The sequence below is a fragment of the Coturnix japonica genome, unplaced genomic scaffold, assembly GCF_054131305.1.
Source record: "Coturnix japonica strain WE unplaced genomic scaffold, WE-NBRP24 Scf140, whole genome shotgun sequence".
Taxonomy (NCBI): domain Eukaryota; kingdom Metazoa; phylum Chordata; class Aves; order Galliformes; family Phasianidae; genus Coturnix; species Coturnix japonica.
The window spans coordinates 47,471-66,527 of NW_028189043.1; the positions used below are offsets into that span (position 1 = coordinate 47,471).

General features: G+C 54.7%; 1 protein-coding gene across 1 annotated transcript in view; it reads right to left on the reverse strand.

The window, feature by feature from the left end:
- LOC146751096 (properdin-like) overlaps window positions 1–18,066 on the reverse strand; it is a 38,623-nt gene extending 20,557 nt beyond the window's left edge. Inside the window, exons 1-5 of the mRNA XM_085535615.1 lie at window positions 17,864–18,066; window positions 16,646–16,797; window positions 10,338–10,514; window positions 3,194–3,385; window positions 2,845–3,018 (exon numbers count right to left, since the gene is read on the reverse strand). Of these exons, the coding sequence (XP_085391741.1) occupies window positions 2,845–3,018; window positions 3,194–3,385; window positions 10,338–10,514; window positions 16,646–16,797; window positions 17,864–18,066 (898 nt within the window). The remainder of the gene's footprint in view (window positions 1–2,844; window positions 3,019–3,193; window positions 3,386–10,337; window positions 10,515–16,645; window positions 16,798–17,863) is intronic.
- Between the last annotated feature and the right edge of the window lie 991 nt (window positions 18,067–19,057).

A 19,057-nucleotide genomic window follows, 5' to 3' on the forward strand; every position in this document is an offset into this window, starting at 1 on the left:
CCACAAGCCACTCAGACCCACACTTATGGGGCTGGTGGGTCACGTGTCCCCTTCCAGACCCACACTTGGGGGGCACAGGGATGCTCAGACCCACACTTATGGGGCTGGGGGTCCTATAAGCCACTCAGACCCACACTTATGGGGCTGCGGGTCACTTGAACCCTTCCAGACCCACACTTGGGGGTCACAGGGATGCTCAGACCCACACTTATGGGGCTGGGGGTCCCACAAGCCACTCAGACCCACACTTATGGGGCTGGTGGGTCACGTGTCCCCTTCCAGACCCACACTTGGAGGGCACAGGGATGCTCAGACCCACACTTATGGGGCTGGGGGTCCCACAAGCCACTCAGACCCACACTTATGGGGCTGGTGGGTCACGTGTCCCCTTCCAGACCCACACTTGGGGGGCACAGGGATGCTCAGACCCACACTTATGGGGCTGGGGGTTACATGACCCCTTCCAGACCCACACTTGGGGGGCACAGGGATGCTCAGACCCACACTTATGGGGCTGGGGGTCATGTGACCCCTTCCAGACCCACACTTATGGGGCTGGGGGTCATGTGTCCCCTTCCAGACCCACACTTATGGGGCTGGGGGTCATGTGACCCTTTCCAGACCCACACTTATGGGGCTGGGGGTTACATGACCCTTTCCAGACCCACACTTATGGGGCTGGGAGTCATGTGACCCTTTCCAGACCCACACTTATGGGGCTGGGGGTCACATGACCCCTTCCAGACCCACACTTATGGGGCTGGGGGTTACATGACCCCTTCCAGACCCACACTTGGGGGTCACAGAAATGCTCAATGACCGCATTTAAATACGACCCAATTAAGCCCCGCCCACTTAAGCCCCGCCCCCCTATTACCATATATAGACACAACCCAATTAAGCCCCGCCCCAATGACCATATATAGACACGAGCAACTTAAGCCCCGCCCCCCCGTTAAGCCCCGCCCCATTACCATATATAGACACAAGCCCCATTAAGCCCCGCCCACTGTTAAGCCCCGCCCCATTACCATATATAGACACAACCCCATTAAGCCCCGCCCACTTATAAGCCCCGCCTCTATTACCATATATAGACACCACCCGGTTAAGCCCCGCCCACTTAAGCCCCGCTCCTGTTACCATATATAGACACGCCCCAATTAAGCCCCGCCCCCACTTAAGCTCCGCCCCTATTACCTTATATGGACACGACCCAGTTAAGCCCAGCCCCCACTTAAGCCCCGCCCCTATTACCATATATAGACACGGATCCATTAAGCCACGCCCACTGTTAAGCCCCGCCCCATTACCATATATAGACACAACCCCATAAAGCCCCGCCCACTTATAAGCCCCGCCTCTATTACCATATATAGACACCACCTGGTTAAGCCCCGCCCACTTAAGCCCTGCTCCTGTTACCATATATAGACATGAGCCCCATTAAGCCCCGCCCCCACTTAAGCCCCGCCCCTATTACCTTATATGGACATGACCAATTAAACCCCACCCCCACTTAAGCCCCGCCCCATTACCATATATAGACACGACCCCATTAAGCCCCGCCCACTGTTAAGCCCCGCCCCCTATTACCATATATAGACACAACCCCATTAAGCCACGCCCACTTATAAGCCACGCCCCCATTACCATATATAGTCACGACTCCATTAAGCCCCGCCCCTATTACCATATATAGACACGACCCATTAAACCCCGCTCCCACTTAAGCCCCGCCTCCATTACCATATATAGACACGAGCCCCATTAAGCCCCGCCCACTGTTAAGCCCCGCCCCTATTACCATATATAGACACGACTCATTAAGCCCTGCCCCCACTTAAGCCCCGCCCCTATTACCATATATGGACACGACCCAATTAAACCCCGCCCCCACTTAAGCCCTGCCTCCATTACCATATATAGACATGAGCCCCATTAAGCCCCGCCCCCACTTAGGCCCCGCCCCATTACCATATATAGACACGACCAATTAAACCCTGCCCCCACTTAAGCTCCGCCCCTATTACCTTATACGGACATGACCCAGTTAAGCCCCGCCCACTGTTAAGCCCCGCCCACATTGCCATATATGGACACGACCTGGATAGGCTCCGCCCACTGGATCCCACATGGATCCATTAAGCCACGCCCACCTATAAGCCCCGCCCCAATTACCATATATAGACACCACCCGGTTAAGCCCCGCCCCCACTTAAGCCCCGCCTCCATTACCATATATAGACACGACCCCCATTAAGCCCCTCCCACTGTTAAGCCCCGCCCCTATTACCATATATAGACACGCCCCAATTAAGCCCCGCCCCCACTTAAGCCCCGCCCCTATTACCTTATATGGACACGACCCAGTTAAGCTCAGCCCCCACTTAAGCCCCGCCCCTATTACCATATATAGACACAACCCCATTAAGCCACGCCCACTTATAAGCCCCGCCTCTATTACCATATATAGACACCACCCGGTTAAGCCCCGCCCACTTAATCCACGCCCCCATTACATTATATGGACACGACCCAATTAAGCCCCGCCCCCACTTAAGCCCCGCCCCTATTACCTTATATAGACACGACCCAATCAATCCCCGCCCACTGTTAAGCCACGCCCCCTATTACCATATATAGACACCACCTGGTTAAGCCCCGCCCACTTAAGCCCCGCACCTATTACCATATATAGACACGGCCCAGTTAAGCCCCGCCCCCACTTAAGCTCCGCCCCATTACTTTATATGGACACGACCCAATTAAACCCCGCCCCCACTTAAGCCCCGCCCCTATTACCTTATATGGACACGAGCCACTTAAGCCCCGCCCCCTCACCTGGACACGCCCCCTTGGGTCCGCACGCCGCCATCTTGGTGCTGTTGCCATGGCAACCGCGGCCGCCATGTTGGGGGGGCGGGGCGTCGCAAGAGCGTGTCCACGTGACCACGCCCAGGCCGCAGGTCACGTGACACGGTGTAAGCTCCGCCCACGGGCTCCAGGCGCCGTCCACTTCCGGGTTTGGACAGGAAGTGAGAGGGAAACAGGAAGTGAGAAGTGGACCGGAAGTTCCCCCTCAAACCGGAAACGCAGGTCGGCCATTTTGGTTCCGCCATCAAAAGGTTCCGCCCCCTTTTAAGCCCCGCCCCCTTTTAAGCCCCGCCCCTCGCTTCCCATTGGCTCTCACCGGGACATGGCGGCAAACCGGGACACTCCCCAACTTCCGTTCCCTCCCCCGGACACGGACTTCCGGGTGGCTCCACGGAAGGGGCGGGATTATCGCATTTCCGCTTCCGGCTCCGGACGGAAGTCGATCCTTTCCCTCGACACGTGACCCCGCAAGGCCCCCATTGGCTCCACTCTCCCCAAGCCCCGCCCACTTCCGGGTTGGGGGTGGGGAAGAAAAGGGGGCGGGGTCAGTAGAAAGCCACGCCCCCCCCTCCGTCCTCTCGTCCAATCACAACCCGCCCAGCTCTCTCCCCTTCTCCAGCCTCCACCCAGCCCCACTTCGACCCATAGACCCCATAGAGACCCATAGATTGACCCATAGACCCCATAGAGACCCATAGATCGACCCATAGACCCCATAGAGACCCATAGATCGACCCATAGACCCCATAGAGACCCATAGATCGACCCATAGACCCCATAGAGACCCATAGATCGACCCATAGACCCCATAGAGACCCATAGATCGACCCATAGACCCCATAGAGACCCATAGATCGACCCATAGACCCCATAGAGACCCATAGACCCCATAGAGACCCATAGATCGACCCATAGACCCCATAGAGACCCATAGATCGACCCATAGACCCCATAGAGACCCATAGATCGACCCATAGACCCCATAGAGACCCATAGACCCCATAGAGACCCATAGATCGACCCATAGACCCCATAGAGACCCATAGATCGACCCATAGACCCCATAGAGACCCATAGATCGACCCATAGACCCCATAGAGACCCATAGATCGACCCATAGACCCCATAGAGACCCATAGACCCCATAGAGACCCATAGATCGACCCATAGACCCCATAGAGACCCATAGATCGACCCATAGACCCCATAGAGACCCATAGATCGACCCATAGACCCCATAGAGACCCATAGATCGACCCATAGACCCCATAGAGACCCATAGACCCCATAGAGACCCATAGATCGACCCATAGACCCCATAGAGACCCATAGATCGACCCATAGACCCCATAGAGACCCATAGATCGACCCATAGACCCCATAGAGACCCATAGATCGACCCATAGACCCCATAGAGACCCATAGACCCCATAGAGACCCATAGATCGACCCATAGACCCCATAGAGACCCATAGACCCCATAGAGACCCATAGATTGACCCATAGACCCCATAGAGACCCATAGATCGACCCATAGACCCCATAGAGACCCATAGATCGACCCATAGACCCCATAGAGACCCATAGACCCCATAGAGACCCATAGATCGACCCATAGACCCCATAGAGACCCATAGATCGACCCATAGACCCCATAGAGACCCATAGACCCCATAGAGACCCATAGATCGACCCATAGACCCCATAGAGACCCATAGATCGACCCATAGACCCCATAGAGAGCCATAGATCGACCCATAGACCCCATAGAGACCCATAGATCGACCCATAGACCCCATAGAGACCCATAGATCGACCCATAGACCCCATAGATTGACCCATAGATCGACCCATAGACCCCATAGAGACCCATAGACCCCATAGAGACCCATAGATCGACCCATAGACCCCATAGAGACCCATAGATTGACCCATAGACCCCACAGAGACCCATAGACCCCATAGAGACCCATAGATCGACCCATAGACCCCATAGAGACCCATAGACCCCATAGAGACCCATAGATCGACCCATAGACCCCATAGAGACCCATAGACCCCATAGAGACCCATAGATTGACCCATAGACCCCATAGAGACCCATAGATCGACCCATAGACCCCATAGAGACCCATAGATCGACCCATAGACCCCATAGAGACCCATAGATCGACCCATAGACCCCATAGAGACCCATAGATCGACCCATAGACCCCATAGAGACCCATAGACCCCATAGAGACCCATAGATAGACCCATAGACCCCATAGAGACCCATAGATCGACCCATAGACCCCATAGAGACCCATAGACCCCATAGAGACCCATAGATCGGCCCATAGACCCCATAGAGACCCATAGATCGACCCATAGACCCCATAGAGACCCATAGACCCCATAGAGACCCATAGATCGACCCATAGACCCCATAGAGACCCATAGATCGACCCATAGACCCCATAGAGACCCATAGATCGACCCATAGACCCCATAGAGACCCATAGATCGACCCATAGACCCCATAGAGACCCATAGATCGACCCATAGACCCCATAGAGACCCATAGATTGACCCATAGACCCCACAGAGACCCATAGACCCCATAGAGACCCATAGATCGACCCATAGACCCCATAGAGACCCATAGATCGACCCATAGACCCCATAGAGACCCATAGATCGACCCATAGACCCCATAGATTGACCCATAGATCGACCCATAGACCCCATAGAGACCCATAGACCCCATAGAGACCCATAGATCGACCCATAGACCCCATAGAGACCCATAGATCGACCCATAGACCCCATAGAGACCCATAGATCGACCCATAGACCCCATAGAGACCCATAGATCGACCCATAGACCCCATAGAGACCCATAGATTGACCCATAGACCCCACAGAGACCCATAGACCCCATAGAGACCCATAGATCGACCCATAGACCCCATAGAGACCCATAGATCGACCCATAGACCCCATAGAGACCCATAGATCGACCCATAGACCCCATAGATTGACCCATAGATCGACCCATAGACCCCATAGAGACCCATAGACCCCATAGAGACCCATAGATCGACCCATAGACCCCATAGAGACCCATAGATTGACCCATAGACCCCACAGAGACCCATAGACCCCATAGAGACCCATAGATCGACCCATAGACCCCATAGAGACCCATAGATCGACCCATAGACCCCATAGAGACCCATAGACCCCATAGAGACCCATAGATCGACCCATAGACCCCATAGAGACCCATAGACCCCATAGAGACCCATAGATTGACCCATAGACCCCATAGAGACCCATAGATCGACCCATAGACCCCATAGAGACCCATAGATCGACCCATAGACCCCATAGAGACCCATAGATCGACCCATAGACCCCATAGAGACCCATAGATTGACCCATAGACCCCATAGAGCCCCTCCCCCACCCCCTTTTCGACCCTCCCCCCTCACCCCACACATCCCCCCCCCCCTTCCTCCCCCCACCCCACATCCCACCCCCCACATCCCCCCCATATCCCCCCCATATCCCCCCCATATCCCCCCCCATATCCCCCCCATATCCCCCCCATATCCCCCCATATCCCCCCCCATATCCCCCCCATATCCCCCCCCATATCCCCCCCATATCCCCCCCATATCCCCCCCATATCCCCCCCCATATCCCCCCCATTACCCCCCATATCCCCCCATATCCCCCCCATATTCCCCCCCATATCCCCCCCCATATCCCCCCCATATCCCCCCCCATATCCCCCCCATTACCCCCCATATCCCCCCATATCCCCCCCATATCCCCCCATATCCCCCCCATATTCCCCCCCATATCCCCCCCATATCCCCCCCATATCCCCCCACCCCATTAATTACCGGGACATATAGGGCTGGCCCCATTGCAATCTCTCTCCTCTCGGTTGGGACCCCCACCGCAGCCCCATAGATCGACCCATAGACCCCATAGAGACCCATAGATCGACCCATAGACCCCATAGAGACCCATAGATCGACCCATAGACCCCATAGAGACCCATAGATCGACCCATAGACCCCATAGAGACCCATAGACCCCATAGAGACCCATAGATCGACCCATAGACCCCATAGAGACCCATAGATCGACCCATAGACCCCATAGAGACCCATAGATCGACCCATAGACCCCATAGAGACCCATAGATTGACCCATAGATTCCATAGAGACCCATAGATCGACCCATAGACCCCATAGAGACCCATAGATCGACCCATAGACCCCATAGAGACCCATAGATCGACCCATAGACCCCATAGAGACCCATAGATCGACCCATAGACCCCATAGAGACCCATAGATCGACCCATAGACCCCATAGAGACCCATAGACCCCATAGAGACCCATAGATCGACCCATAGACCCCATAGAGACCCATAGACCCCATAGAGACCCATAGATCGACCCATAGACCCCATAGAGACCCATAGATTGACCCATAGACCCCATAGAGACCCATAGATCGACCCATAGACCCCATAGAGACCCATAGATCGACCCATAGACCCCATAGAGACCCATAGATCGACCCATAGACCCCATAGAGACCCATAGACCCCATAGAGACCCATAGATCGACCCATAGACCCCATAGAGACCCATAGATCGACCCATAGACCCCATAGAGACCCATAGATCGACCCATAGACCCCATAGAGACCCATAGATTGACCCATAGATTCCATAGAGACCCATAGATCGACCCATAGACCCCATAGAGACCCATAGATCGACCCATAGACCCCATAGAGACCCATAGATCGACCCATAGACCCCATAGAGACCCATAGATCGACCCATAGACCCCATAGAGACCCATAGATCGACCCATAGACCCCATAGAGACCCATAGACCCCATAGAGACCCATAGATCGACCCATAGACCCCATAGAGACCCATAGACCCCATAGAGACCCATAGATCGACCCATAGACCCCATAGAGACCCATAGATTGACCCATAGACCCCATAGAGACCCATAGATCGACCCATAGACCCCATAGAGACCCATAGATCGACCCATAGACCCCATAGATCGACCCATAGACCCCATAGAGACCCATAGACCCCATAGAGACCCATAGATCGACCCATAGACCCCATAGAGACCCATAGATCGACCCATAGACCCCATAGAGACCCATAGATCGACCCATAGACCCCATAGAGACCCATAGATCGACCCATAGACCCCATAGAGACCCATAGACCCCATAGAGACCCATAGATCGACCCATAGACCCCATAGAGACCCATAGATCGACCCATAGACCCCATAGAGACCCATAGATCGACCCATAGACCCCATAGAGACCCATAGATCGACCCATAGACCCCATAGAGACCCATAGACCCCATAGAGACCCATAGATCGACCCATAGACCCCATAGAGACCCATAGACCCCATAGAGACCCATAGATCGACCCATAGACCCCATAGAGACCCATAGATCGACCCATAGACCCCACAGAGACCCATAGATCGACCCATAGACCCCATAGAGACCCATAGATCGACCCATACACCCCATAGAGACCCATAGATCGACCCATAGACCCCATAGAGACCCATAGATTCACCCATAGACCCCATAGAGACCCATAGATCGACCCATAGACCCCATAGAGACCCATAGATCGACCCATAGACCCCATAGAGACCCATAGACCCCATAGAGACCCATAGATCGACCCATAGACCCCATAGAGACCCATAGATCGACCCATAGACCCCATAGAGACCCATAGATCGACCCATAGACCCCATAGAGACCCATAGATCGACCCATAGACCCCATAGAGACCCATAGACCCCATAGAGACCCATAGATCGACCCATAGACCCCATAGAGACCCATAGACCCCATAGAGACCCATAGATCGACCCATAGACCCCATAGAGACCCATAGATCGACCCATAGACCCCACAGAGACCCATAGATCGACCCATAGACCCCATAGAGACCCATAGATCGACCCATACACCCCATAGAGACCCATAGATCGACCCATAGACCCCATAGAGACCCATAGATTCACCCATAGACCCCATAGAGACCCATAGATCGACCCATAGACCCCATAGAGACCCATAGATCGACCCATAGACCCCAGAGAGACCCATAGATCGACCCATAGACCCCATAGATTGACCCATAGACCCCATAGAGACCCATAGATCGACCCATAGACCCCATAGAGACCCATAGATCGACCCATAGACCCCATAGAGACCCATAGATCGACCCATACACCCCATAGAGACCCATAGATCGACCCATACACCCCATAGAGACCCATAGATCGACCCATAGACCCCATAGAGACCCATAGATTCACCCATAGACCCCATAGAGACCCATAGATTCACCCATAGACCCCATAGAGACCCATAGATCGACCCATAGACCCCATAGAGACCCATAGATCGACCCATAGACCCCATAGAGACCCATAGATCGACCCATAGACCCCATAGAGACCCATAGATCGACCCATAGACCCCATAGAGACCCATAGATTGACCCATAGACCCCATAGAGACCCATAGATCGACCCATAGACCCCATAGAGACCCTCCCCTCCCCCCATATATCCCCTCTCCCCCCCCCCCCATATCCCCCCCCATATCCCCCCCATATCCCCCCCATATCCCCCCCCATATCCCCCCCATATCGCCCCCATATCCCCCCCATATTCCCCCCATATCCCCCCATATCCCCCCATATCCCCCCATATCCCCCCCCATATCCCCCCCCATATCCCCCCCCACATCCCCCCATATCCCCCCCCATATCCCCCCATACCCCACCCCATATCCCCCCCATATCCCCCCCCATATCCCCCCCATATCCCCCCATGTCCCCCCCATATCCCCCCCCATATCCCCCCCATATCCCCCCCATATCCCCCCCATATCCCCCCCATATCCCCCCCCATATCCCCCCCATATCCCCCCCATATCCCCCCCCATATCCCCTCCATATCCCCCCCATTACCCCCCATATCCCCCCATATCCCCCCCATATCCCCCCCATATCCCCCCCATATCTCCCCCCATATCCCCCCCCATATCCCCCCATATCCCCCTCCATATCCCCCCCCATATCCCCCCCATATCCCCCCCCATATCCCCTCCATATCCCCCCATATCCCCCCCATATCCCACCCATATCCCCCCATTACCCCCCATTACCCCCCATATCCCCCCCATATCCCCCCCATATCCCCCCCCATATCCCCCCATATCCCCCCCCATATCCCCCCCATTACCCCCCATTACCCCCCATTACCCCCCATTACCCCCCATATCCCCCCCATATCCCCCCCCATATCCCCCCATATCCCCCCATATCCCCCCCCCATATCCCCCCCCATGTCCCCCCCCCACCCCATTAATTACCGGGACATATAGGGCTGGCCCCATTGCAATCTCTCTCCTCTCGGTTGGGACCCCCACCGCAGCCCCCCCCACATCGAGGGGGTGGGTTGTCACATCCCCTTTGTCTCCTTTGGGTCCCGGCCCCACAAGTCACAGAGCAGCTGCCCCACGGAGCCCACGAGGACCAGGAACCTGGTTCTATGGGGGGGAAGAGCTGCCCCATAGAATCCCATTGTGCCCCATAGAGAGTCATAGGACAACATAGAGACCCCATAGAACCCCATAGAGACCCCATAGACCCCATAGAGAGCCCATAGAGAGCCCATAGAGACCCCATAGACCCCCATGGAGACCCCATAGAGACCCATAGTACCCCATAGACACCCCATAAATCCCCACAGAGACCCCATAGACCCCATAGAGACCCCATAGACCACATAGAAACCCCATAGACCACCATGGAGACCCCATAGACCCCCATAGAGACCCCATAGAACCCCATAGAGACACCATAGACCCCATAGAGACCCCATAGAACCCCATAGAGACCCCATAGACCACATAGAAACCCCATAGACCCCATAGAGACCCCATAGACCCCATAGAGAGCCCATAGACCCCATAGAGACCCCATAGACCCCATAGAGACCCCATAGACGCCATAGAGACCCCATATACCCCATAGAGAGCCCATAGAACCCCATAGAGACCCCATAGAGAGCCCATAGAACCCCATAGAGACCCCATATACCCCATAGAGACCCCATAGACCCCATAGAGACCCCATAGACCACATAGAAACCCCATAGACCCCATAGAGAGCCCATAGACCCCCATAGAGTCCCATAGAGCCCCATAGAGCCCCATAGAACCCCATAGAGACCCCATAGACCCCATAGAGAGCCCATAGAACCCCATAGAGACCCCATAGAACCCCATATACCCCATAGAGAGCCCATAGAACCCCATTGAGACCCCATAGAACCCCATAGAGACCCCATAGAACCCCATAGAAAGCCCATAGAACCCCATAGAGACCCCATAGACCCCATAGAGAGCCCATAGAACCCCATAGAGACCCCATAGACCCCATAGAACCCCATAGACCCCATAGAGACCCCATAGAACCCCATAGAGACCCCATAGAACCCCATAGATCACCATAGACCCCATAGAGACCCCATAGACCCCATAGAGAGCCCATAGAACCCATAGAGAGCCCATAGAACCCCATAGAGACCCCATAGACCCCATAGAGACCCCATAGACCCCATAGAGACCCCATAGAACCCCATAGAGACCCCATAGACCCCATAGAGAGCCCATAGAACCCCATAGAGACCCCATAGACCCCATAGAGACCCCATAGACCCCATAGAGAGCCCATAGAACCCCATAGAGACCCCATAGACCCCATAGAGAGCCCATAGAACCCCATAGAGACCCCATAGACCCCATAGAGACACCATAGACCCCATAGAGACCCCATAGACCCCATAGAGACCCCATAGAACCCCATAGAGACACCATAGACCCCATAGAGACCCCATATACCCCATAGAGACCCCATAGACCCCATAGAGAGCCCATAGAACCCCATAGAGACCCCATAGAGACCCCATAGAGACACCATAGACCCCATAGAGACCCCATAGACCCCATAGAGAGCCCATAGAACCCCATAGAGACCCCATAGACCCCATAGAGACACCATAGACCCCCATAGATCCCATAGACCCCATAGAGAGCCCATAGAAACCCATAGAGACCCCATAGACCCCATAGAGACACCATAGACCCCATAGAGACCCCATAGAACCCCATAGAGACACCATAGACCCCATAGAGACCCCATATACCCCATAGAGACCCATAGACCCCATAGAGACCCCATAGAACCCCATAGAGACCCCATAGACCCCATAGAGAGCCCATAGAACCCCATTGAGACCCCATAGACCCCATAGAGACACCATAGACCCCATAGAGAGCCCATAGAACCCCATAGAGAGCCCATAGAACCCCATAGAGACCCCATAGACCCCATAGAGACCCCATAGACCCCATAGAGAGCCCATAGAACCCCATAGAGACCCCATAGAACCCCATAGAGACCCCATATACCCCATAGAGAGCCCATAGAACCCCATTGAGACCCCATAGAACCCCATAGAGACCCCATAGACCCCATAGAGACCCATAGGCCCCATAGAACCCCATAGAACCCCATAGAACCCCATAGAACCCATAGAACCCCATAGAACCCCATAGACCCCATAGAACCCCATAGAACCCCATAGACCCCCATAGACCCCCATAGACCCCATAGACCCCATAGAGCCCCATTGACCCCATAGATCCCATAGAACCCCATAGAGGCCCATAGACCCCCATAGATCCCATAGACCCCATAGACCCCATAGAACCCCATAGACCCCATATGCCCCATAGACCCCATAGAGACCCCATATGCCCCATAGAACCCCATAGACCCCATAGACCCCATAGACCCCATAGAGACCCCATAGACCCCATAGACCCCATAGACCCCATAGACCCCATAGAGACCCCATAGAACCCCATAGAGACCCATAGAGCCCCATAAAGACCCCATAGATCTCCATAGACCCCCATAGGCCCCATAGAACCCCATAGAGACCCATAGACCCCCATAGAGTCCCATAGAGCCCCATAGATCACCATAGACCCCATAGAACCCATAGAGACCCATAGGCCCCATAGAACCCCATAGAGTCCCATAGATCACCATAGACCCCCATAGAGCCCCATAGAACCCATAGAGACCCATAGACCCCATAGACCCCCATAGACTCTCATAGACACCATAGAGACCCATAGAACCCCACAGATCCCATAGAGACCCCATAGAACCCCATAGATCACCATAGACCCCCATAGACCCGCATAGACCCCAATAGACACCATAGATCCCCATAGATCCCTTAGATCCCATAGAGACCCCATAGAACCCCATAGAACCCCATAGAACCCCATAGAGACCCATAGACCCCCATAGAGTCCCATAGAGCCCCATAGACCCCATAGATCCCATAGAACCCCATAGATCCCTTAGATCCCATAGAGACCTCATAGACCCCATAGACCCCATAGAACCCCATAGATCACCATAGACCCCCATAGAGCCCCATAGACCCCCATAGACCCCATAGATCCCCATAGATCCCTTAGATCCCCATAGAACCCCATAGAGACCCCATAGACCCCATAGAGACCCCATAGACCCCATAGACCCCATAGAGAGCCCATAGACCCCATAGAGACCCATAGAGCCCCATAAAGACCCCATAGATCTCCATAGACCCCCATAGGCCCCATAGAACCCCATAGAGACACATAGACCCCCATAGAGTCCCATAGAGCCCCATAGATCACCATAGACCCCATAGAACCCATAGAGACACATAGACCCCATAGATCCCCATAGATCCCTTAGATCCCATAGACCCCATAGAACCCATAGACCCCATAGAGACCCATAGACCCCATAGAACCCCATAGAGCCCCATAGAACCCCATAGACCCCATAGACCCCATAGACCCCATAGAACCCCATAGACCCCATAGACCCCCATAGAGCCCCATAGACCCCATAGAGGCCCATAGGCCCCATAGAGCCCCATAGAACCCCATAGAGACCCCATAGAGAGCCCATAGAACCCCATAGAGACCCCATAGACCCCATTGAGACCCCATAGAACCCCATTGAGACCCCATAGACCCCATAGAGACACCATAGACCCCATAGACCCCCATAGAACCCCATAGAGACACCATAGACCCCATAGAGACCCCATAGACCCCATAGAGACCCCATAGACCCCATAGACCCCATAGAACCCCATAGACCCCATAGAACCCCATAGAACCCCATAGATCCCATAGACCCCATAGACCCCATAGAGCCCCATAGAACCCATAGAACCCCATAGAACCCCATAGACCCCATAGAGCCCCATAGAACCCCATAGACCCCATAGACCCCATAGAACCCATAGAACCCCATAGCCCCATAGACCCCATAGAACCCCATAGAACCCCATAGATCCCATAGACCCCATAGAGACCGATAGACCCCATAGAACCCCATAGAGCCCCATAAAGACCCCATAGATCCCATAGACCTTATAGAGCCCCATAGAGACCCCATAGAACCCCATAGAGCCCCATAGACCCCCATAGATCCCATAGAACCCCATAGAACCCCATAGACCCCATAGACCCCATAGACTCCATAGACCCCATAGAACCCCATAGAGCCCATAGAACCCCATAGAGACTCATAGGCCCCATAGAACCCCATAGAACCCCATAGACCCCATAGAGCCCCATAGAACCCCATAGACCCCATAGAGACCCATAGAACCCCACAGATCCCATAGAGACCCCATAGAACCCCATAGATCACTATAGACCCCCATAGACCCCCATAGACCCCCATAGAGACCCCATAGAGCCCCATAGACCCCATAGAACCCCATAGAGACCCCATAGACCCCATAGAGACCCCATAGGCCCCATAGACCCCATAGAACTCCATAGAACCCCATAGAGACCCCATAGACCCCATAGACCCCCATAGACCCCATAGAACCCCATAGACCCCATAGAACCCCATAGACCCCATAGAGAGCCCATAGAACCCCATAGAGACCCCATATACCCCATAGAGACCCCATAGACCCCATAGAGAGCCCATAGAACCCCATAGAGACCCCATAGACCCCATAGAGACCCCATAGACCCCATAGAGACCCCATAGAACCCCATAGAGACCCCATATACCCCATAGAGAGCCCATAGAACCCCATAGAGACCCCATAGACCCCATAGAGACCCCATAGAACCCCATAGAGACACCATAGACCCCATAGAGACCCCATAGACCCCATAGAGAGCCCATAGAACCCCATAGAGACCCCATAGAACCCCATAGAGACACCATAGACCCCATAGAGACCCCATATACCCCATAGAGAGCCCATAGAACCCCATAGAGACCCCATAGAACCCCATTGAGACCCCATAGACCCCATAGAGACCCCATAGAACCCCATAGAGAGCCCATAGAACACCATAGAGAGCCCATAGAACCCCATAGAGACCCCATATACCCCATAGAGAGCCCATAGAACCCCATAGACCCCATAGAGACCCCATAGAGCCCCATAGACCCCATAGAACCCCATAGAACCCCATAGATCCCATAGACCCCATAGAGACCCATAGGCCCCATAGAACCCCATAGACCCCATAGAACCCCATAGAACCCCATAGACCCCATAGACCCCATAGACCCCATAGAACCCCATAGACCCCATAGACCCCCATAGAGCCCCATAGACCCCATAGAGGCCCATAGGCCCCATAGAGCCCCATAGAACCCCATAGAACCCCATAGACCCCATAGACCCCATAGAACCCCATAGAACCCCATAGAACCCATAGAGCCCCATAGATCCCATAGACCCCATAGACCCCATAGAGCCCCATAGAGACACCATAGACCCCATAGAGACCCCATAGAACCCCATAGAGAGCCCATAGAACCCCATAGAGACCCCATAGACCCCATAGAGACCCATAGAACCCCATAGACCCCATAGATCCCGTAGAACCCCATAGACCCCATAGGCCCCATAGAACCCCATAGACCCCATAGAGACCCCATAGAACCCCATAGAGACCCCATAGACCCCATAGAGACCCCATAGAGACCCCATAGACCCCATAGACCCCATAGAACCCCATAGACCCCATAGAACCCCATAGAACCCATAGACCCCATAGAACCCCATAGAACCCATAGAGCCCCATTGACCCCATATAGCCCCATAGAACCCATAGAGACCCATAGAACTCCATAGACCCCATAGAGACCCCATAGAACCCCATAGAGACCCATAGAACCCCATAGAGACCCCATAGAACCCCATAGACCCCATAGAACCCCATAGAACCCCATAGAACCCCATAGAGACCCATAGGCCCCATAGAGCCCCATAGAGACTCATAGGCCCCATAGACCCCATAGAGACCCATAGGCCCCATAGAGAGCCCATAGAACCCCATAGAGACCCCATAGACCCCATAGAGAGCTCCATAGAACCCCATAGAACCCCATAGATCCCATAGACCCCCATAGAGACCCCATAGAACCCCATAGACCCCATAGACCCCATAGACCCCATAGAACCCCATAGAACCCCATAGAACCCCATAGAGACCCATAGACCCCATAGATCCCATAGACCCCATTGACCCCAGATGACCCCAGGTAACCCCCATACCGGGGCAGCAGGTCATGTGACACGCCCTGAGCTCCCATTGGCTGTGGGTTCCTCCCACGTGATCCCTTTGGCTCCGCCCCCTCAGCTCCGTCCCCTCCCCGCAGCTCACGGAGCAGCGGCTCCACGCGGCCCAAGGGCCCCAGTCACCTGACCTGAGGGAAGGGATGTGATTGGTTAAGGGGCGGGGCTTGAGAGAAAGGGGGCGTGGCCTGAGAGAAGGGATGTGATTGGTTAAGGGGCGGGGCTTGAGAGAAAGGGGCGTGGCTTGAGAGAAAGGGGGCGTGGCTAAAGGGAAGGGTCTATGGGTCCCTATGGGGTCTATGGGTCTCTATGGGTCTCTATGGGGTCTATGGGTCCCTATGGGTCCCTATGGGTCTCTATGGGTCTCTATGGGTCCCCATGGGGCTCTATGGGTCCCTATGGTTCCCTATGGGTCCCTATGGGTCTATGGGTCCCTATGGGTCCCTATGGGGTCTCTATGGGGTCTCTATGGGCTCTATGGGGTCTCTATGGGTCCCTATGGGTCTCTATGGGTCCCTATGGGTCTCTATGGGCCCCTATGGGGCTCTATGGGTTCCTATGGGTCTCTATGGGTCCCTATGGGGCTCTATGGGTCCCTATGGGTCCCTATGGGCTCTATGGGTCCCTATGGGTCCCTATGGGTCCCTATGGGTCTCTATGGGGTCTCTATGGGTCCCTATGGGCTCTATGAGTCCCTATGGGTCCCTATGGGTCTCTATGGGTCCCTATGGGCTCTATGGGTCCCTATGGGGTCTATGGGTCCCTATGGGTCTCTATGGGTCCCTATGGGTCTCTATGGGATCTCTATGGGCTCTATGGGGTCTCTATGGGTCCCTATGGGTCTCTATGGGTCCCTATGGGCTCTATGGGGCTCTATGGGTCCCTATGGGTCTCTATGGGTCCCTATGGTTCCCTATGGGGTCTCTATGGGTCCCTATGGTTCCCTATGGTTCCCTATGGGGCTCTATGGTTCCCTATGGGCTCTATGGGTCCCTATGGGTCTCTATGGGTCTCTATGGGTCCCTATGGGCTCTATGGGTCCCTATGGTTCCCTATGGGTCCCTATGGGTCCCTATGGGTCCCTATGGGTCCCTATGGTTCCCTATGGGGTCTCTATGGGTCTCTATGGGTCTCTATGGGTCTCTATGGGGTCTCTATGGGTCCCTATGGGTCCCAATGGTTCCCTATGGGTCCCACCTGCAGCTGTGGCAGTGTCCGTGTGGGCGGAGCTTGTACCCGTAGGCGGGGTTAAGGCAGCACTCAGCCAATGGGACGCGTTCGTCTCCCAGCTGCTCCGCGCAGGCCCCGCCCACCCCGTCCTCGTCAACCAATCGGGTGAAGCACCACACGGCTGGGGGCGGGGCCAAGGGCTTGGGGGGGGGGGCTTCATTACCCCCCATTACCCCCCATATATCCCCCATTACCCCCCTATAGACCCCCATGTAACCCCATTACCCCCCTATAGACCCCCATATACCCCCCATATACCCCCCATATAACCCCATATACCCCCCATATACCCCCCATATACCCCCATATACCCCCCATATACCCCCCATTACCCCCCTATAGACCCCCATTACCCCCCATATACCCCCCATATAACCCCATTACCCCCCTATAGACCCCCATATATCCCCCATATACCCCCCATATAACCCCATTACCCCCTATAGACCCCCATATATCCCCCATATACCCCCCATATACCCCCCATTACCCCCCTATAGACCCCCATATACCCCCCATAGCCTCCCATATAACCCCATTACCCCCCTATAGACCCCCACATCCCCCCCATTACCCCCCATTACCCCCCATTACCCCCCTATAGACCCCCATATACCCCCCATATACCCCCCATATCATCCCCATTGCCCCCCATTACCCCCCATATATCCCCCATATACCCCCTATTACCCCCCTATAGACCCCCACTGCCCCCCTTTGCCCCCCATTACCCCCATTACCCCCCATTACCCCCCATATACCCCCATAACCCCCCATTACCCCCCATATACCCCCATATACCCCCATATACCCCCCATATACCCCCATATATCCCATATACCCCCCATACCCCTATAGACCCTCATAACCCCCTATAGACCCTCATTACCCCCATAAATATCCCCCATATATCCTCCATATACCCCCCATATACCACCCATTACCCCCCATTTCCCCCATTACCCCCCATATATCCCCATATACCCCCATATACCCCCATATACCCCCCATATATCCCCATTACCCCCCATATTCCCCCCATATACCCCCCATATATCCCCCATAGCCCCCCATTACCCCCATATACCCCCCATTACCCCCATATACCCCCCATTACCCCCATATACCCCCCATATACCCCCATATTCCCCCCACTGCCCC